This window comes from Phaethon aethereus (assembly GCF_964289735.1).
Source record: "Phaethon aethereus genome assembly, chromosome: 1".
Taxonomy (NCBI): domain Eukaryota; kingdom Metazoa; phylum Chordata; class Aves; order Phaethontiformes; family Phaethontidae; genus Phaethon; species Phaethon aethereus.
Genome location: NC_138575.1, coordinates 132,057,646 through 132,079,985, shown reverse-complemented (window position 1 = coordinate 132,079,985; position 22,340 = coordinate 132,057,646). Strand labels below are relative to the sequence as shown.

The 22,340-nt window shown below is 36.6% G+C and overlaps 1 protein-coding gene across 1 annotated transcript in view; it reads right to left on the bottom strand.

Annotated features, from left to right (window-relative positions):
• Window positions 1-3,753: 3,753 nt before the first annotated feature.
• APOO (apolipoprotein O) overlaps window positions 3,754-22,340 on the bottom strand; it is a gene marked incomplete at both ends in the record, with an annotated part of 29,982 nt that continues 11,395 nt past the window's right edge. Inside the window, 5 exons of the mRNA XM_082014157.1 lie at window positions 3,754-3,822; window positions 12,156-12,263; window positions 17,705-17,796; window positions 20,572-20,667; window positions 21,718-21,772. Of these exons, the coding sequence (XP_081870283.1) occupies window positions 3,754-3,822; window positions 12,156-12,263; window positions 17,705-17,796; window positions 20,572-20,667; window positions 21,718-21,772 (420 nt within the window). The remainder of the gene's footprint in view (window positions 3,823-12,155; window positions 12,264-17,704; window positions 17,797-20,571; window positions 20,668-21,717; window positions 21,773-22,340) is intronic.

Sequence of the window (22,340 nt, the reverse complement as noted above, 5' to 3'; positions counted from 1 at the left end):
GGTTCCCATTGAGCTGCGCATTCAGGCAAAAACAAGAACAAACATTAACAGCTCCATTCCCATCCATCTACTAGACAGGAACTCACAGATGCTTCATTATATACCTCCTGCTGGCACTGATGAGGCAGAAGATTTTTATAGAAAGGAGGGGGAGACTCAGACAAAACACAAGAGTCATTGTAATTGTTCTCATGCGTAACTCTGTTAGCTAATGTTAGCCAAAACATCATGCTACTTTAAGCTTTTCCTCACTGTTAAAAAATACAGGCATTGTCAACAGCATCTCGAGAACCTTCCACGGACTGTGCAAGTGTCACATACATGAATTTAAAGAAGATAAGAGGAGGGAAAAAACCAGGACCATTTTGTGTAACTGGAATTTTATTTTATGTATAAATAACATGAGATTGAGGAATTTTGAGACTTGCTACTTGCAATGCTGATCCTGCAATGGGACAAGCACGGGCAGACTTGAGTCCCACTGCAGAACTGAGGACAAGGTCTCAAGGCTGACCCAAAATATGTAGTGTCCTTTCACAAATTTCATACCAAAAGCCCAAGCAGCACACCGTCAGTCTTTCCTGAGGCAGAAGGCAGATTAGTCACATTCAAAATCAAAAAGGATTCAGATGGTTTTCCTCTTTTTCTTGGGAAATTGTTGCTCAAATCTATATTCTTTGTCCACCTATAACCAAGGAAAGGGGACAGAGCATAAGGAGGAGAGGGAAGGAGAAAGCAGAATTAAATATCATAATCCTTTTCTTTCCATTGCCAAAGTGCAATCAAAACTTTGTTCTTCAAACAGATTTTGATCAACTTGCCACAAAGAAAATTCTCAATATCAATTTACTTCTAGTAAAGAGATTTAACTCTTCATGTTACTGACATGAGGGCACTAATGATTATGTCTGCTCCAGAGAATTTGATTCCTATACATTGAACTGTGCAGAAATATAAAAGAGAAAGAAAACTTCATCGCAACAAAACACCAACTTTCTCAAATATATAATAAATATAACAATAAATAAACCAACTTGGTAATAAACCAACTTTCTCAAAAAGAATTCTAATTACCATCAATTGCATTTTTTCTTAATCTCACTCTGGTGTAAAGCTAGGGTAATTTAACTTGAAAAAATGGAATTACGCAAATATAGAACCTGAACAGAGTGAAAATGAGATATGTTATCTTCACGGAAAAACACAGTCATGTCACTTCCGTGCAACTCTTCAGCACAACAGCTGGATCAAATTAAAGCTTGCTTCTCCCATGATGGGATGTGGTTCGAGCTGTAGTTTGTATATAACTATCGATGACAAACATACTTATAATACAGGAGGTGCAATGCCGCTGTTTTTTGGAATGGAGAAATATGTTACTGTCTCCAACCTGAAGTGGTTTTGTCCTTGGCCGACCATTCACAATTCAGAGACCCATGCTGTGGCAATTCTTTATGAGGAAAGCGAGATTGTATTTATTTTAGTAACCAGATTCAACTAGGAATATTCCAACAGTTGAAAATACAGTGAGACTTTCAGGACTGATCTCATTCGGAATAAACAAATATGTCTTTTCAAAGATCACAGCAGCATTCTCCAGCCCTTGGGATCACCCAAATCAACAAAACGTCTGGACTTGTGTACAGAGTTAAATAACTGGATTTGATTTCAAGCAGAAGTAACAAATCGCCACCCCCGCAGAACAGCTGAAAACTGATACTGAATTGAACTTTCACCATCTGGTTGCTCTAGGTCAAAAAATCTAGCAGTTCCACTTATGTATCTCGTCCAGAAATATGTGGCAAAACAAGTAGATTTCAAAACCAGCAGCACCCAGGTAGTTTAAGCACCCAAGCAATTATCTTAACTCTTTAAAAAGAAAGATAGTAAAACATCTGAGACAGCATCTGTTAGCAAGGTCTTCCTCAAAACTTACATAATATAGCAAGAGTATACTTATGATTAAAATCCTGAGGACAAAGGGTCTGGATACCAACTTTAGTGTAAGTCTTCCTGACAGCTTTGTTCCTTTCCTTCCAACCACCCCCCTTAAAAAGAAAAAGTGCCTCAAGCAAAAAGCATTAGCATTTCAAAAAGTGAATAAAGACCTACCAGATATTATATTCAGATAATAAGATATGCTAAAAGAAAATAAAAGCTATTTACTAGTTTCTGTTTGTAATGAACCTTGATATTTGTACAGTGTCCCACATACATAAACAAAAGTTCAATTTTCCTGGCTTTTCATCTTTCAGTAGCTTCGTCCTAGTTCACGATAAGCACAATATTTTAGTGAATTTTAGAGACACTTTTCTTCCTCTTTCTTCTCCTGGGTATCTTTACTCAAAACAAAACAAAACTGTTCTTCCTGTTTTTTTAAGAAAAATTGTATTTTGCATGGCTATTCTATAAAATACTTGGAAAACACATATTCTTAAAGGCTTTATATTCCTATGTCTGAAGGAAATGTACTAATGTACTGAATGTACTCAGTAAATCAGCCAGCCAACATATCTTTTTGCCCTTGTGAGAATTAGCTATAGCAATTAAAAATACATTAAGGAAAACACTAGTTAAAAACTAGTTTTGCTTTTAAAGCTGACCATGTAACAGTGGAACGCTGTTACTCAGCAGATGTGTGCATTCCATCACATCTGCAAACATTTTTGACTGGTGATGATGCATGGAAAAAAAAAATTGGTGCAATTTTCTAAATCCAGACTCTATTTACACAGTTGGCAGTTAGAAAGAATTTTACTGGTAAATGGAACAATGCATACAAAAATAACAAGGAGTCCCTACAATGCTAGGATTACTTCCTGATGAAAAATAAGTCTTTAACGTAATGTTAAAATAATATAGGACACAGACAAGCAACTAGAGAACACGTTCAAAAAAAGACATCCTTTATCAACTGATGGCAGAGTAGACATGCTATTTTGTACTGAATTATGTCTAATTACATTACCACTAGTAATAATAAGCCTCAAATACAGAGTAATTTTTGTCCTATGAAATTGAACCATCTTCAAACAGTGGAGAAGGTGTTTTTGTTTTGCTTTTCTAGAAATTGTAACCACCACGGGACTTGCTTGAGTTTTAGAAAGCAGCCCAGTGGCCAAGTCAGAAACAAAACTGGCGTCTCAACTTGAGTTCCTGGCTCAGGGAATTGGGAAACGCTGCCTCCATTTCCTCCATTGTTCATTCCCAACGGATGAAGCACGTCTCATTAGGGAGGTGCATTAACATGAAAGGTCAGGCACATCGTGGACTGTTACAGGCTGTAAGATAACACTGTACCCTGGCATTGACAAATCTTTAGAGAAAATGTATCAGTAGGAAAGAGATTTCTTTCCCCTCCTTCATACCTGCACAGGTGTGAAAAAGAAGGCAAAGTGGTTTTTGGTACAGTGGGCAGAAATGAGAAGGGAAGAAGGAAAAAACTCCAATACGTTAACAAAGCCTTCCTAAATTAACACAGAGCCCTTGGAGGAGACATACATTTACTTGCTATGCTCTAAAGATAAAGAATTTACATAAGTTAAATAGCGTTAAGGAGCATGCACATTCTTGAGAAATGTTAAGATGAATAAAATTATTACCTCTCCTCCCCTCTTTTTTCATCAATATGAAGAAGATAACTGCAAGTCAAATTTGCAAATGTTCAGCTTTTCCAGAATATTTTGCTGCTGTAGCCACATACTGTTATCAGTCTTTATCCTTTACCTGTTTGATGCCAAGTGATCTAGTGTTCTACTTCTGGGCTCGCTCGTCACTTGAAGCGGCATGGACTTCCAGGGGCTTGTCACCATCTGCATCGCCCTTGAGGAAGGAAAAATACACACAAAATTTCAAATGAGGCAATCCGTGATTAATGTTTTTGCTAGAACAGAAACCCTCTTCAAAAGCTGAAACAAAAACTCCTTGCAAAATCAAGTGGTTGAGGAGATTAATTCAGTATAATATACTCAAATATCATCTTCTCCCAAACTGTTTCTAGATTTTAGTCTTCCTGTAGTTAGCTGGGCAATTAAAGGATTTGAAAGAACAAGTAGTTCAACAGAAATGCTTTAATTGACTCATTTTGCCTGCACTAATAACAGAGGATGAATTCCCACACAGTAGTTGCTATTTTGCATTCTCTGAACTCTCTGTGGGTTTATACAATAGGTCTCTTTTAGCACGTATACTTTGAGAGTGTTCTCATACTTCCCCTGAAATAAATGATAGAAATCAAAGAACGAAGCAAGGCTTGTTAGAGTGTCTGGTCTATCTGCCAAGCATGATACAACACACAGGCATTTGATTACAGTTTTAAATAGATATCAATAAAAAAAATACTTAAAGGGCCACACACATGGCTAGGGGACTGAAGCACACGAGATACAAGGCCAGGCCGAGAGATGTGGGTCTGCTCAGCCTGGAGAAGACCAGACAAAGGGGGAACCTAATTGCTACCCACAGTTTCTTAATAGGCATTTGTGTATTTGGAAGAGCTAGGCTCTTCTCAGAAGTTCACACCAAAAGGGCACGGAGTTGCGGACGCAGGAGCATGGCAAATTTCTATCAGATCTAAGGGGCAAGGAGACTGTCACACCACTGATCGAGCACTGGAGAACTTTTTCCAGAGAACGTTTTGAATCTCCATCCTTGGAAATACTCAGCACTTGACTGAACGAGGCCTGAGCCACCAAATCTAACTTTGAAGATTTCTCTGCTTTGAACAGGGGGTTGGAAGAAATGATCAGAGGTCACACCCAGCCTCAATTATTCTTAAATTCTACACATTGAAATTAAATGGCATTTTCTTTTTATTCTAAAAATATGTTTTTACCAATATGACTTAAATGTGATGGAAAAGTGTAACAAAAGAAGCCAGAAGAGACTGGAAAACATAAACGTTTCACAGGATGGGTCAAGTTTATGTCCCAGCAGAAATTAAACACTATGAATAAGACACTGAGTCTATGAGACCCTGCATATACTGCACTGGATGTATGGACTCAATACATCAAGATTCAGTTATGAAGATAGCTGTTAAAATTCTTCTTCAAAATATGCCTAGCAGGACCTTTAAAAGGTAATTCTTTCTTTCAAAACCCCACTTTGTTTTGATCATTACCAGATATTTCATAGTATAGGAAATCACATCCACAAACCACACCCATTTCAAAATAATGATCTACTCCGTAATTTTCCTGTACAGGAACTTGGAAGTTACGACATTTTACTACAATTTATAATGAATAATCTGACTCAGGATGCCTCATCTCAGGGATTACTCAATCCTGAACAAATGAACTAAAACCAAGTTGTTCACAGAGAGTTCTATGTTCTTCCACCTTCTTGCCTTAAACTGTAAAAAACAAATATCATCTAAGTAAGCTTTTTATTTTTGTCCTGAAAGAAGGAAAAAAAAAAACCACTCACAAAGCAACACACACAGAGACACACAAAGACAGACACACACCCCTAGGAAACTACGGGTCTTCCTCAGTTCCTTTGTTTCTGTGAGCTCAGTAGATCTCATCATAGGGCTCATCTTCACTAGATCGATTAAGCCCGAGTTATTTAACTCAAGCCAATCCACTGCTAAACTGTCATTCCTCACACAAACTCATTTGCTGAATTAGCAGTTAAGCAGTTCTTTTAACTTGAGCCACTGTATGTGCCTACTACATAACGAGTGAGCATGACCAAGCAGTAACATGGGTAGCCAGAAAAGGACATCCTTTGAGTTAGCACAGGACATAAACACACCTAATTTTACAACAAAGTGTCAAGGTCCTCTAGTCACACTCAAAACCAGATCAGAAGCAAAAAACGTGTTTAGATCAGTGACCCAGAAGACAGGCCGCCTCCGTGCCATGATGCCCTCTCGTAATTAGAAGCAGGCACATATTCAAGACAGTCTTTCTACTTTCTGGCTCAACACCACCACTCCAATTTAATATATCTGGGTGGCCAGAGGAGTTCACACATCAGAGCTCTCTCCCACAGCAGAAGGGGAAATATTTTGCAGCATTCTTAACGCATCTGACAGTTTCAGCCAAAAGATGACTGATAAGAGATCTCTGTAACACATTCATTAGTAAAGTGCTCAACACATTGGGATTCCATGGGATTAAAAAATAAATTTTAAAAATCATTATTTGAAATTGAAAATAATATTGGAACTAAAGGGACTGTACACAATGCTTTTTGTAAGGTTTCAGTACCTGAGTGATTAAAAGACACCCCAACTTAGCTCACAGTATCTAACAGATACCCCAATTTGAAATTACAAACTTAAAAAAAGCCATGATTTTTGTGAAAATTTCCCTTCCATACAGAGAAAAATGCCCAAAAGCAACGTAGCCTAATGTCAAAAAAACAAATGTGGGGTGCCTTTTTTCCCCACATTACAGTCTAGTCTGATGCAGAAGTGAGTTTCTGCTGCTCCCTTAGAGAGTCTTGCAGATGGCCATGCCCTTTTACACTGACACCTAACCTCAGAAATTGTAACTCCAAAGGTAGGAATACATCTCTCTTGTGCTTATGGAAAACTCTTGAAAGGTAGTCTGGCCACCAGGAAAAAAACCCAAACAGTTGCAAAAGAAAAACAAAGGCTCACCTGGGCTCACAGATTAATAATTTACCTTTTCTTCTGTCCTCTTGTTTGCAATGTATTGCTTAGAATAAAGAGAACGTCACTGGTTTACCTTATTCATCCTCCCTCAGTCAATCAATAACTTATTCTCCATCTTTTATTTTCAGCTGAGCTTGAACTTAACTCTGTTTATGCTGCTGCACAAAATCCTCAAGCTGCTATGGTTTGTCCATCACTCTGACCTAAGGACGGGTATTAAAGCTGATAAACTCAGCCAGTATTAAATAGAGATTGCTAGGGAAAGGGAAAAAAAAAAAGAAGCTGCAATTCACTGGCTTAACTGTTCAGCTAGTTGTAGGCACTGAAAGGCAAAAACCTGTAGAAGAACAGAAATGTAGAAAAAGATGATCTTGCACAAACTATGATACCATTGGGCAGAGCAGAGGGACAGTTACTCAAAGACTAGCTGAAGGCAATGCAGGGTATTAGCCTTCAAAATTGCAAAACCCAAGTAATGAAAGTTTGATGCCACCTAAGGCTACTCAAAAGGGTTTCAGATGCATCATTCTAAAAAACCACATAAAGGCATAAGTTGGTATGATTCTCCACAAATTTTGCAAACTGAGTTTAAGATAAACAAGGTTTGAGGAACACATCTTCCATTTCACTATTGCTTCCTCTAAGGATTTACAACCTGATAATATAAATGTTAACACTAATTCCACAGATTTTTGTGGAATTACTTCTTGAGAGTAAAGATCACACAAGTAAGTGAAAGATTTTCAGAAAACAAAATCCTTAAAATATTCCTGGCCCCGCAACAAAATGGTTACATGTCTCCTACCATCTCCTCTACTTGGGGAAGAAGTAGAGAAGTTGTCCACTTCATATTGAGATAAAGTATACAGAAGCTGAAAAACTACTTCTGCTGTCCCCTATTCAGAAAATGTTTCATCCTTCTGGAAATAAAAAATGTGAACACTGATTTTTACTTATGGTACTTGTGTAGTTTTAGCAGAGGGCTTTCATCCTGACATCTTGAAGAGCTGGCTCCTTCAACAAGCCAGCTTCAGGATACCAGAACACTATACTGTAAAGAGCATATTCAAAACTTTTATCAGACAGACTTGCTCTACAGAGGGGCTCCAGCCACAGTGTTTTGAAATGTAGCAGCAGAAGGTCCTAGAATTCATCTTTCTTGGCAGAACTTAGATTACAGTTCATATGACCTCAATTTGGCACAGGTTTTTGTTTCATAAAACCTTCAGAAAATTAACATAGTGCATCTATTTTAATGACATATTGCTGCACAAACATGAAGTTATGCACAGCTGTGGTACCTATGACTATCAAACAAATTATGAGCAACATAACAAATTAACACAAGCCAAGAAGAGCCACCCATATATCGTTTGACTATTTGCAAGAATCCTTTGTGTAGCAACAGGAAAATACTGTTTTAATGTCACAAAAACCAAAAAATAACATCTTTTGCTCTGGCCTGGTTTCATTAAATGGGTTACATCTGCTGTAACAACAACTCAAGTATAACGTTTATATTTGCCTTCACAAGTTAAGGAATCTAGCTGCCTAGTAAGACAATAAGAAATAAATATACAAAGCAACCCAATTCTTTCACAGGGTTGTCAAATTAAGACAAAAGTCTTAATCTATCTTAGAATGCTTTGCCAATTTTAGTACATGAATTAGAGGTATTTATTTTCTTCCATGACACGTCTGTATCAGTAAAAGCTCCAATAAAAATGCATCTTCTATTTATAACATAAATTCTTTTGCTAGAAAAGTTGATACTGATTTGGTGGATCTAATCACCTGTATGAACAAAAAGTACTTTTTTGCACTAGTATAACCACACAGCATTAGAGACAGACTGAAAAAAGTTTTTCTAGGATAAACTTCACCTCTCACATCTCATGTTAGGGACACACTAGTGCTTATATGTATAAAAAAAGGCAGAGGTTTTCATTATTAATTGTGACTGATCACATCCTGATAAAACATCATAACACTACCTTAAAAAATAAAAAATAACTAAACCAAAAGACCAAGCCCATTCCTTCCCCACCTCCAAATTCTCATCTATATTTTATACTGCTTCACCAAAAGGAAGTTTCTGAGCAGAATTCTGTTAGGAACACTTTTCAGTCTACATTCTAGTGACCTCAAAAGCATGTGATTTTTTTACAGCTGCTGTTCAGCTTCTCTAGACACCAGGGAGACAATACCCTCTAACAACTTCAGAGGACAAAGAAACAATGAGGCCGTATACTCCAGTGGTAAGAGATCACGGAACATCTGAAATGCAGGCAACTTCATCAAGTCCATAGTGCTTCTTCATTTGAGGCACAGCATTTTTGTTTCTTGCCTAAGCCATGAAGTTAAAGGGCAACAGTTAACACTGACAATATCTGATAAATTAGACAAATTTTAGGAGGAAACCATTCAATTGCACTTGTGCAAATAACATATTTTGGCAAATAAGGGGTGTGATTTAAAGACTCTGCAAGGAGGAAGAGAAAGAAGTATGTTTACTTAGTGGTCGTTTGTTTTTCTGCTGAGGTAGCAAGTGCTTGAATAAGCCTTATAATAAGATGAAAGCTTCAAAAGTTTTTGCCTTCCAATAACAACCACATGTTTCCTTTTGAAAGCCTGGGACACAATAAAATAAAAAGCTCAGCTAATTTTTACTGATCCTGTCAGTTTGTCTTCCTGAAATATTTTCATGTTGCCTATTTTTTTTGAGATCCTTTTTCACAGCCTAGGTTTTAGGAAAGGTACAGTATGGTTAACTAACTTTTGTTTATTCAAAGAGCTATACAAGTGCATTTACTGAAGTGCCTAGGGCCAATAAAGGATGAGTATCCACTGATGAAAGGCTCCACTGTTGTAAGACTCAGCAACTGACAGGACACGTGAGCATTTCTCCAACCCAGCTTGTTTGGAACTAGTCCCACACCTAGACCTACCTAGGGAACTCGGTCCCATACTTGCGGTCTATTCAAGCGCAATCGCCTCTCCAAAACATCTCTCTCCCAGCGGCTATCCTCCTCACATCTTAGGCCTCTGGGTTGAAAATACCATGTTGTGGTCAGATAGGACTTCTGGTTCGCAACAACCCAGAAGCCATACATCATTGTCAACCTAGTATGAACTGTTACCGGCTGTGAGCTATGGCTCACTCGGGAAGTCCACAGTAAAAGACAAAGACTCTCTGCTAGTTCAAAGTTGTTTTCAAATTGCCTGTTAGGGCAGCAGTTTGTATCAACAGAACAAGCATAGTTGTTTAAAAATCAGGAATTAAAGATGTAGTGAGTTTAGAAGTGAATTTAAAACCACAGAAGCTTTAGTTTATACACCTCAACTTTTTTTACTTAAGTAGCAGTTAAAAAAAACCTTACAGTCTCTCCCTGGCACACATTTAATCAACATGGGCAGTTCTCTGGTTTCTTACTCTGCTTCACTAAGCCACTTCCATATATTTCCTAGAAGTCACTTTGCTTATCTGTATCAGAGAGGTACAACTATAAAGACAGCTTGCTCCTCTAGGATAACAGAAATGTCTGGTAGATAAAAAACAAAAACATCGTTAAGATACGTAACTGCAGAAGCTTCAGGCAGGTTATAAATTATGATCAAGGCATTACATAATGTAATGATTCATTAAAACAAGTTCTCATTTCTTCACAAGTCAGTGCTAATCTTCAACTAATATCTTTAATCAATCACACTGCACTTATTTTGAAACTTGGCAGCATTTTGTAGAATGCAAAATGCATGTGAAACAGCAAAATAGAATCTTATTTCTGATTTTTTTTTGGGGGGGGGAGTATTTATGAATATTTGCTCTAACACAATGATGTCACTGACTACTGGATAATGTCCAGCACAGGTCCACAAAAATTATGAAGGGACGGGAATATCCCCTATGAGGACAAGTTAAGAAAGCTAGGACTGTTCAGCCTGGAGCAGAGAAGGCTCTAGGGGATCTCATCAGTGTACATAAATACCTGAAGGGAGGGTGCAAAGAGGACAGAGCCAGGCTCTTTCCAGTGGTGCCCAGCAACAGGACCAGAGGCTATGGGCACAAACTGAAACACAGGTGGTTCCCTCTGAACATCAGAAAACACTTTTTTACTGTGAGAATGACTGAGCCCTGGCACAGGTTGACCAGGGAGTTTGTGGAGTCTCCATCCTTGAAGATACTCAGAAGCCCTCTGGACACAGTTGCGGACAACTGGCCCTAGGACCTGCTTGAGCAGAGGGTTGGACCAGATGACCTCCAGAGGTTCCTTCCAACCTCAACCATTCTGTGGTTTTACACCGACATATAATATACATTTTTTGTACGTATATATTTAAAAATCTATTTTTATTTTTTATTTTTTTTAATTTAAAAATCTAACGTAAAGTCTTAATACACTGCTTTATCACACACAAATATATAAGCAAATAGTATTTGTATTGGTATCTCAACTAACTCAAAACCACACATAAATTAGTTCATATATAATATGAGTTAAATACAGCACAACTGCTTTGATGACTATAAATCACCTATGGAAGAGCACATTTGCTGAGATATTGAGTTTTAAAGTAACTAAAGGCACACATGCCTTAAAATGGTGGTACCGTATAAGCATGGACTACAGGAGTGCTGGAGAAAAAGGCTTCCCTTCTCTGGTGAAGTACATAAGGAAATCGTACTGTATCACTGATGCTCTGTAGGGGGAATAAGGAAAGCTGCTCCATTCTAAAACTGAAAATAAGCATGCAGACATTCACTGAGTTGTATTAGCAATGTTAATTCAAAAACACTGTTTTAAAGAAACCTCGGTGCTTGTCAAACTGCACTTGGTACCTCACCAGGATGCCCAGTTCAAAGCAGATTCAAAAGAAACTCAATTTTTATTGGCAATCTTCTAAATGAGAACAGATTAAACCAAAATTTCCTAAAACAGGGTTGTAAGTATTAAACCACAGAGCTAGTTGTCTAGGACTAAATCCCTCAAGAGCTGCATAACCTTATAAACTAGTTCTTATGACTAGATAGTAACATTTAATAGAGCAGCACACAATGACAACATCATGCTAGAGCAAATATTCATGACCATTCAAAAGAAAAAAAACAAAAAGGGAATAAATTGGAAACAAGATTCTATTTTCTCTCTTTCAAAGAGGAGATATGTAATGAAAAAAAGTTACTGCAGATTTTTAAGAGGGAGCTTGTAAAATTAAGTTATTTATTAAAAAAAGTTTGTTTTTTTTAAATAATCAAGACCATAAGAGCCTTACTTATATATTCTTATATACTTATATACTCCCACTTTCCTATTAAACACTTAGTAGATTATACTAAAGAAAACTTCCAAACAGCATTTGTGAAAGTTGAACTTGAAATAAGCTTAATATTTTTCCACAGCTTAGAAAGCTACAATGAAATTTTTGTCTTCAGAAATAAAAGCTGAGTCAACACACTATTGTTGGTATATTCTTTGTCTGAAAATGCAGGGGTAAATTCAGAAATCAAATTCCTCAGACTTCTTACCTTATCACTTTTTTTCCCAGATTTCTTCTTCTTAGAATTATCCTTCCAAAGGGATTCTACAGCAATATATCCCTGAAGACTCCAGTCATACAGCTGTGTACCGGCAACCTTTGAAACAAAAGATATTAGAAAGCATGAACTTAATCATCCGGGAAGTATTATTTTGCTTCTTGTTTAAGTGGAAGAAGTCTCAGAACACAAGATCTTTAACATCTTCCTGTTCAAGCTCAGGGAGTACAGCATTAATAAACATCTTGGGGAAAAAATGACACATGAGGAATAAGAAAAGACAACTTGCTAAAAGAATCTGAAGTCGACCTGAAAATATATCTGTATAACAAGGGGTGGAATGATGCTGCATGGAAACAATTCTGGTTTTCTTAGTTTTCAATGGATTTAACTTAATGCAAATTATTTCTTAATTTGACCATACTCATTTTAAAGACAAAAAAAAATATAACCTACTCAGTTTGTCACTATTTTGCAATTTTACTTTTTCACTGCTTTGACAGAACAGTAAGAATACCCCTTTGTTTCTATTTGATATTTAGAAGAAAGACCTAATTTGCTGATAGATGGCTGTAACCAGCTGTCAACTCTCAAAACAGGAAACAGCTAGGAAAGATGGCGTTTGCTCTATTATACCAACAGGTAATTTTATGACAGGAAAAATCACTAAGTCTAATAAAAGAGTATCTCCTGGCCCTTCCATGATACAGAATTCTGATGTTCATTGCATCCATTAAAACTCAAGAGTGTTAGTTTTTTACAGCTCCAGGCTCAGGTCAGTACTCACTTTCATATCACTGCTAATTTTCTTACAAATAAACAACAGCAAAAATGGGCAATCTGCCCAAATAGACAGCTATTAAACTAAAAAACTAACAAAATGAAGAAATAAGAAAGTATCACCCTATCTCCCACAGCAGGGAAAGCTGGAAAACCAAAACTATAAGAACAGGGCAAGCATGAATGATATTTCTGAAACAGTTTTCTGATGTTTCTGAATGAAAAGTTTAGGTTTCTCCTAGTCTCCAGCAATTTGCTGTTCAGAGATTTCCTGAGCCAGAGGTGATTTACTATGTGTATAACAATGGCCAAGGAGTTTCCCTCCCATGAATTTGTTTCACTTCCTCCTGAACCCCATGCAAATTTTTAGCATCCACAACATCCCGTGCCCAGGAGTTCTACCACTGGGCACACATAGTACGAAAAACCACTTCCCTTTGCTTGTCTGAACAAAATTAAGTACACCAGTTACGTATCACAATGGTATGGGATGTGCTTCTGGGCAGAGATCATGTTACTACCTTACAGAAGAGGCTACTTAACAACTCGAATGAAAAGAAAACAAACCCAAATCACCCACTACATTTCCAAGTCACAACTAAATCCAAAATGTAGGCTGTTTTAAATACAAAGAGCTAGCATATTTGTCACCACATCTGACAATTACAGTTGTACTTTAGTTTTAAGCAAGCGGGTATGATGCACTGAGTTTTCTCTATATTTGAAGGTTATAAAAGTCATCAGAAAAAAAGCACACCAACCGTTCCAGGGATGAATGTGTTAAATCGCAAAAATCTCTCAATTCAAATATTACAGGTATAGACAGTTACCTTCTTTTTCAGTATCAGGAGTGTTCATTCTCAAGTACTTCAACAAACTAATTCTGAAAGTCAGAGGAGCCTATGGCTCATCTGGAAAGATAGTGTGATCAGTTGTGCAAGCAGTACAAACCTACCAGGACCGAAAAATAACTACAACAAACAGAGGGTTTTTTCTGTCTGCAATGTTATTGAGGACACAGCTATCGACATAGAACAACAAAAAACAACAACTATCCATAAGCCATTTCTTGTTCCTGCTTAAAAATACTCCATTAAAATACTTAAGAAGCATTCTAAACACCTAATGGTACAAAGTTAAAAATATTCTTCTTATAGGAGTCATACGACCAAGTGAATTACAAATTGCACTAAACAAGAAACCGGTCATTCACAGTGCTGGAGTAAAGTAGCTACATCACAAGGTACAGCAACCCAGATAGTTTAGTCTGCCACAATCAACTGGTGTTTCAACACTGTACACACTTCCCACCAAGAGCTGGGACCCACACACGTGTTCACAGTTCGCATGGGTTGAAAAATACGATTCTAGAGAGACTGTAAGCTACAAGTTACAGGGTCAATGGGAACATAGCCAAGAAATTTTTATAACTGCCCAATGTATCCTCCCATGGACACAACAGTAGTCACGCGTTAGGCTTGTGTTTTATACCTCTCTTTCTCATGAAGCAGTTGAAGAGGAAGCAGGGGGGTACTGCAGTTGCCACCACTATCCTTCGAAGTGGCAGTTCCAACCAGGAAAAGCAAAAGGAACAATAATAATACAAACGATTCTTTCAATTGTTCAAAGTGTTCGTTCCAACATTCATACAAAGAGTTCCTTTCAAAGAGGGACAAGTTTTTCCAGTCAGTCATCTGGGATTCTTAATTGCTAGAATACAACAATTTCCAGCTTGTTTGTGTTAAATCACAACATGCTAAAATATCATCTCTGTTCAATGCAACACTGTAACTAAGTTTGTATGCTAGAATCTGATCAAACAAGTTCAAAAGTCAGATGGAGTGGTTCTCAACAGGGACTCTGAAATAGTTTGAAAGTGACCTTGGGCCACAAACACCCCTACTAGGCACAACTGGGATAGCATCAACAATTCCTAAGACCTAATGACCAATTTAGCGTGCTGAGAACCTAAACTGAGATTCTGCTGGCTTTTCTACATTTGCATTGTTAACAATGTAGTCACACTGCAATTCCACAAGCATTTCATTCTGCAGCAAACATGGATCAAGTGACCCCAACTCCTCCTTTTCAACCCACAGTTCCTGTCATTGTGTCATGCTCTCAGTTGTGTCAGTACAACTGTTCATGCCTTACAGAATGAATTGGGCAAGTGATGAGGTATAGGCTCAAAAGAGATAGAAATCATTTTGTTTGTTGTCAAAGAAACAAACTTACGTATTAGGAAGCTTTTCTTTCTTTCAAGAAGGAGGGAAGCATAACACACACTACTTTCGGAAATTTGATAAGTTCTAATAACAAAGAACAAAAATTAATCCTAATGATAAAGAGACTGATTTAAGTAACTTCACCATGGTGAGTTTTTTCTAGACGGAAGATAAGCCACAGTAAATACAAAATATTTTGAATGTATTATGATTAGCTGGAAAGCAATACAGTTCCAAAACACTGGTTAAACTTCCACCAGAACAAAATAAACTTTAGTATTAAATTCAGTTCCCTTACCACATATACAGTCTGACCATTTGTTCAAAGTTATACAAATTAAAGTAATACTAGCCATTAGGAAATTTGTGATTTATTAGAATGATTACTAAAGCAGGGGGGAAAAAAAAAAACCACCAGTAATTAGTCTGTGCATTTCTTCCATTTCCAGTTAGATGAATAGTGTCTGAAAACTACCTATTACCGATGACAAACTCTGTTGCTACAACTTCACTTAGCAACTCATACATTTCAATTAAAGAAAAAGGTTTTCTTCCAGACAGATGCATCAAGTGTTGTACCTCAACTGCAAATATACTTTGCTGTGTTTATTTCCAATTCTCCAATAGAAAGTCTTTAATAATGGTGGGAAGGAAAAAACCTAAACCACCCAAAACATTTTTAGCCTTTTAAAGTATGGTCAAATCTGAAAGTTTACCACATTAAGGGAACTATGCCACTGTAAACAAAATAGCAGTGATGAAGTACTCAAATGTAGATGAAATATTAAGAGAACATAATATAAAGAATAAATTTTAAAAAATTAAAATTTATGTTACAGAACATTCTCTATACTGTTCAATTAACTTGGCAAGTGAGCTTTGTACTGCAGGCATCCCTTTCTAGGCTTACAGATATTTTCTGAAAGGCCTATGAAACACTTCAAAATAATTAGTAGAGAGGAAAGAGCTTCCAATTTCAGATTAAAGCATAAAAATTATGGACAGTAAGATCTGATATGCTTAAAACTTTGCTTCTTTAAGAAAAGAAAAGTGCGACAGAGATTAGAGGAACCAAAACAGTATCTAGGATATCGCTCTCTCCACAAAGTTTCCAAACTCTTATGTCTAGTGTCCTGACCAAGTCAACAAAGCTAAACCTATTCCAATCAAGTTTCAGGCTCATGGTCTCGTATCAGATTTTTCATTACAGTCAAATTAAGAACTGTGAATTAATCAAAGGGCAATCACGCACTTCAAAGTTTTCGTAAAATAAACAAGGTATTGTGAAGCTGTTAGTAGCAAATCCATAGTTAAGACTGAACTGAGCTTCTTTAAAAACAGTATCAGTTTGAACACCATTCAATAACTTCCCACTTCACTGTTCAGAAGGCAACTAGAATTTTAATACACAAGTTTCCAACAGAAATGCGTATGCTTCTTAAGTGTTGATGGTGTTTTTCCTGCCACTTGCATAATTTTCACTCCCTGAGAATAAGTCAACAGAACTATCTGTATTTAGAGCATCTGAATCCTGGAAGCACTAGAAAAAGATTCCATCAAATATCAGGGTGTCATCATGCTGGCAGAGTTCAAACAAAGTGGTTTTGACTGTCCCTAAATCAATGACCTTTCAGTTTTCAAAGAACATCATATGTACTTGAGAATGTCATATTTTCATGCTGACACCTCAGTGTTATTCACAAGTCACCTTGTGACTGGACAGCCAATTTACCAAAGTCTGAAATATAGAGTTTCTGACACACTAAAATACATGCACCGCAAGTGGTTAAAAGCTGCATTTGAAAAATAACGTGGTAGAGAACTGAGGAATCTGCCAGTACAATTAAGTGTGGACAGCAAGGCATATGAACTGACACAGTAGGGGCTGTAAGCAACCGTCCGGTCTCTTCAGTTCTTCCTTTCACAGGAAACCCGCTTAAGCAACTGTAAGTTAATATGTTTCTTATGTGCCTGAAATAACAAATGCATAAACAGGAAAGGCATCCAATAAGCAGCAGAATTCTCACCCCATTCCAGAATGTGCATGCTATCTTTCTTAAAACTCTATCCAACAAAAAGCAGAAAACTTCAAGAATAATTTTTATCCCAAAATGTTGTTCCTAGGATTTCTCTATAAAATCCACCCCCTCCCCCTTTTTTTTTTTCTTCTTTCTTTCAAACCCTGTTTTCATTTGCTTTCAAGATATTTCAGGCTTCCCTAGTATTGTAAGTAAACATGCAAACTGTACTTACTATGCATATTTACATTAATTTATAATTACTTGAGGTTAAAGACTCAGAAAGGAAATTATGTTCCTCAAACTGAAGACACTACTGCAGATGTTAGAAAAAAAGTCACTAAAAGAAGTAGATGTCTGACCGTCTTTCAGCCTAGAATGCATGGTTCTTAACAAAATGACAGTTATTTTGTCAAAGTGCCAAGCACACTGACATGGCTTTTAAAAATGGATTACCAGTTAATTTGAAGGCAATAATCAAAGTAAAAGACGCTTCTCCAAAGGTATCATCACTGACCTTGGCAATAGCAACTGCCTGCTGAGGGTAATACATGGAGGCACCAACACCCATGAGACTTGCAGGATACACCAACTTCTTTATTTTTGAGCCTGTTTCATAACAAAAAACAACAAAAACAAAAAACCCAAAACATTGTTAGAGTATATGTTAACCAAGAGAGCTGAATGGCCCTACCCTTTTATTCACATTCAAAACAATTTTATTACAGTTTAGCATATTTTCTGTTCATCCCCACTGGTTTCTTAAGAAACATGACTACTCTGATCAGTAGTTATTCTTTTAACCTTTTTAAGAGAGTATTTTTATTAACATCTTTCCAGAATGAAAATTACCTTACAATTGTACTTACTGTAGTAATACATAATTTATTTCCGTATCGAATAATGAAGTAAAAGCCAGTTCAGACATATTTAAGAGAATTATACCAACTGATACTCTTTTCTAAACTACAAGGAAAGACTCAGGCAAAGAAAGGTTAGGATAGCATTCTTTCGATACATCAAGCAGAACAAGAGACATTCCAATACAAACTTTACAAGTTACCTTCACTCACAAATACTGATTCTTCTACAACTGCTCTTATGAATAATTTTTCTTGATTCACTATAGCAATTTGCAAAGCATTTGAAAGTACTTTTAAACTACTTTCAACTATGCTATACGCCTATTGCTCAGTCCTCAATTAAAATTTGAACATTTTAATCAATTTGAACTCTCTATTCAATTATACAAGTCAAAAATCATTTAGTTGCCTGAAAAGTTCATCTTCTTATCACAACCTGGCCACAGGTTGTGTATCCTGGCTGGCCAGTGACAATATGCATCACCAAATCAGTTACAGGGCATGCTGCAGTTTATCCAGTCAGAAAGGAACATAGAAGGGAGCAGGTAACGGAGAACAGCAAGCAGTACAGGAGAAAAAAGGTCATAGAACAGACGTACAGGAGTCAGGATGCAGTAGTTCTTTTCCTCATAGAACAGCCTGTTCTATATGGGAAGCCACACGTGCTTCTAATAAAGGAATAATGAATTTTGAAGAGGAAATGCATATTAGAAGTGTTTAGTGTTTCTACTAACATATGCTCATGATGAGATGAGAAATTTAGCAGTAAACAAGAGACATTCATAAAGTGATGTTGCTAGTCTTGTGAAGAGCGAACTCGGTACCAATTAGCTATAAGAATGCACAGAAAAGGCAAGCTTCATTGCATCTTTACTACCAGAAAAATTACACTTTTGTTGTAATTTCTTGGAATGGGGAAGTCTTCCGTAGTGATAGCTTAGCAGTGTGCCTACAACATCACTTTAGGAATAAATGTAACAGTTGAAGGTATTAATGCCTTCCAGCAGGCTGCTACATGCTGGAGATAGCCATTAGAAGGAAGTTTAGGAATACTCCCGTATCTGTTCCAGCACTACGCAACAAGGTTAGAACAAATTTTCTTCAACGGTATTTTAAACCAAGCTGGATGACTGCACAATATTCATATGATTAATCTCTGAATGCCATACTTGCTACTTAGTGGGCAGCTGTATCTTCAAGTGTTGTGGTTAGATCTGGAAGACTTTTTTTTTTTGTACCTTCCAAGAGGGCAATTTTTCCAGTGAGACCAAGGCAGGGAAGAAATAAAAAGAGAGGACATTTGGTTCTAACTTTCTGTAGCATCAAAATTGAGGGGCACTTCCTTCTACAGTTTGTATATTTTCTGGAAATAACAGTCAGTATTGTAAACTATAACCAGACAAAAAGTGTTAGGATGGGAGCTGTAATTTTAAAAGATTCACAAATCAGGCATTTGTATTATGCCGGAATTTAATTTTTATTAAACTTAGGACCCCCTAATCTTTCAGATCCAGCCCCAAGACTGCACTTCCCCCCTCGCAATTTTGCTACAGCTGTAAAGGATGGAAGCTGATCTCATTCATAATCACATAACTCAAGAAGCAGGAATTTGAAGAGAAAGAACTTCAAATGGGTAAAGTTGGAGACCTTTTAATTAATAAAAATATGCCAGGGTAAAAAAAGTCCTGCTTTCATCATCTTCACTGGAAAATTAAATATTTTGAGGAGTGCATATGTAAGTGCATATATTCACAGAATGCTTTCCATTTCTACATAGCCAAGCACACACTTCCAGTTTTTTCAATACTTACAGGCCCCACAAAGATGTATTTTTATCCAAAGCAAGTCCTCACTAGTATTTAAATTCTAGAACTTCGCAGTTCCGTTACCTACAAGTTTTCTTCTTGTGTTACTTCATTTCACTATACTAAGAACACCTCAATACAAACACAAAATACTTTTTCACAATTAACATTTCTTAAAATAACTTCTATTTTATGAAAGCATAAACATACTCGTTTCTTCAATGAGTATGATGAAATTAACTGTATCACATTTCTGTAGCACAAAACGTGCATGTATTTATAGTACACCCAGAGTGCACAAGTATTTTTTCTGAATATCACCATCTACAGCAGCTCTGTGCCTGGACTCACAGTACTTTGAAGGAACTTAAATATACAACTAATTGTACATGTATCACAGTTCAGGAACCTCTGTATTTTACCATAATTTATTCCTCTCTAGTTTTCTACAGTGACATATGTGATCAAGAACTTACATAATTAATAAGATTTTTAGGCTAAAAATAAATCCTTTCCTACTTTTGATATAATAAGCTTCATAAAGAATAATTGATGGTTATTACACACCTTTTACATTAAGTTTCTTTAAAATTGTAGGAACACTGTAGAAAGATGCTTGTACAGGTAAGTCAGAACCTATGTGTCACAATTAAAAATTAGTATAAAAAAAATTTATCCCAAATCATAACATAAGCAGTTCAAAAGGTTCCCCTTACCTCTAGCAAGAAACAATCCAACAATTCCAGCAAAACCTATCACACCAAGCCTTGGATAAAATCCAGCAGGGGGGTTTTGGAGAAACTCACAGCCCTCTGAAAAGAAGTCAGAACAAAGTGCTTTAATGTAATGTGAAAGTGGTTTTGTGATAAGGAATCATCAATACACGCTGGTAATTGTTACAAAACATAACGAGTTATCAAAACACATTTAACTATCATGCACATTTTAGATCTGCTGGCATAAAATTCAAAGCCTTTGAGATCCTCTCTAGTGACACATGAATGAAACTGAACATCGTATTGTATTTACCAATTTTCATAGAAGCTTTTGCCTTTGCTGCTGGGCCATCTGTTTTGTTTTGCTCTTTTGCATCTTGATTGTATCATTTTCAAATTAGTGATAAAAACATTTGCAAAATGGATTCTTACATTTACATGTTAACAAGAATTTGTTTCAATAAAACACCGTACAAAAAACAAGTCACAGAACAAAGGAAAGACACAGCATAAACAAAGCTCACTCCAACATGGGAGTCTGATGGGGGAATGGAAAACTATGAAAAACCTTCCATATAAAGGAGTTCAAAAGACAGACTGTTAAGTTTAAGGAAAAGAGGTGCAGTATCTGAAATGAGCTCTAGATAGCATCCATGCTCGGTCCTGATGAGCCTAAGTATGAAAGGATGGTTCCAAAACCAAAGATAAATTCAAATTATTTTGGATTAATTCTAAATTCTTAGGAGATACAAGGAAGTAAACCAAAATGAAAAGGCTCAACATTTCAAACAAAAGACCTAACACTTGTGACAAGTAATAAACATTGCAGGAAGTTTCAGTTACGAGGCTGGGTCAAGCAAATACTACCGGCTGGGATTAAATTGTGAGGCTTTTTTTCCTTCTTTTCTTGCATAACTGTCATTTTTGGTGACATTGGTTGACATAGATGCAGGTCTTGGATTTTAATTGTTTAGAAATGTAATTTCATAACGACCTACAAAGGAAATTTAAACAGATATACAGTGCAAATAAAGTAGTCTTAGATGCATTAAAAATTATATATATATTGATGCTTAATTGAATTCCCTTAAGATATAGTACCATCCTGCATTTTAAATTGCTAGTTAAGAAAACTAACTGATTTACCTCTACCATGCTCAACAGCTTTTTCTAATTTGGGCATAGCTTTGGCATAAAGATCCTAAAAAACAAAAGAAAACAACAGTAAATAGATACCATGTAAGCAAAATATTAACTACAGATTGTAACTGACCTGACAAAGGACAGAAAAAAAGAGAAAATAATTTAAAAAGCATTGGTCCCTAAAGTAACTTCTTTTTATTCCCATTTCCACCCTCCACTTACAGGGCTATGCTTGCTCAACATTACATTTAACCTAACGTACACCTTTTTCTCAACCTTTTTCTCTCTTTGAACACAGATGAAATATAATACCTCAAAACACAGAAGTCAACTCCAATATTTCACCGAGTTCCTGATCAGGTAACAAACTTTATTATCTCAGGTTTCTCGGTGTACACTGGTATTACAAAAATACTTGATTTGATGCAAAGGAAGGAAGTAGAACGCTGTAATAAACTCCTTCCTAGAACTTCACAGGGGAACATGACTCATTCTGCAAGGTGATAAATTCCATTTTCCAAGAGACTATCTTAGGCTAACAAAACAGCATCTTTGAAGTGACTTGGAAAATGAGATGTCCATACAATGTCCAAAGTAAATCAAAGAGCACTGCATCAACCCCACAA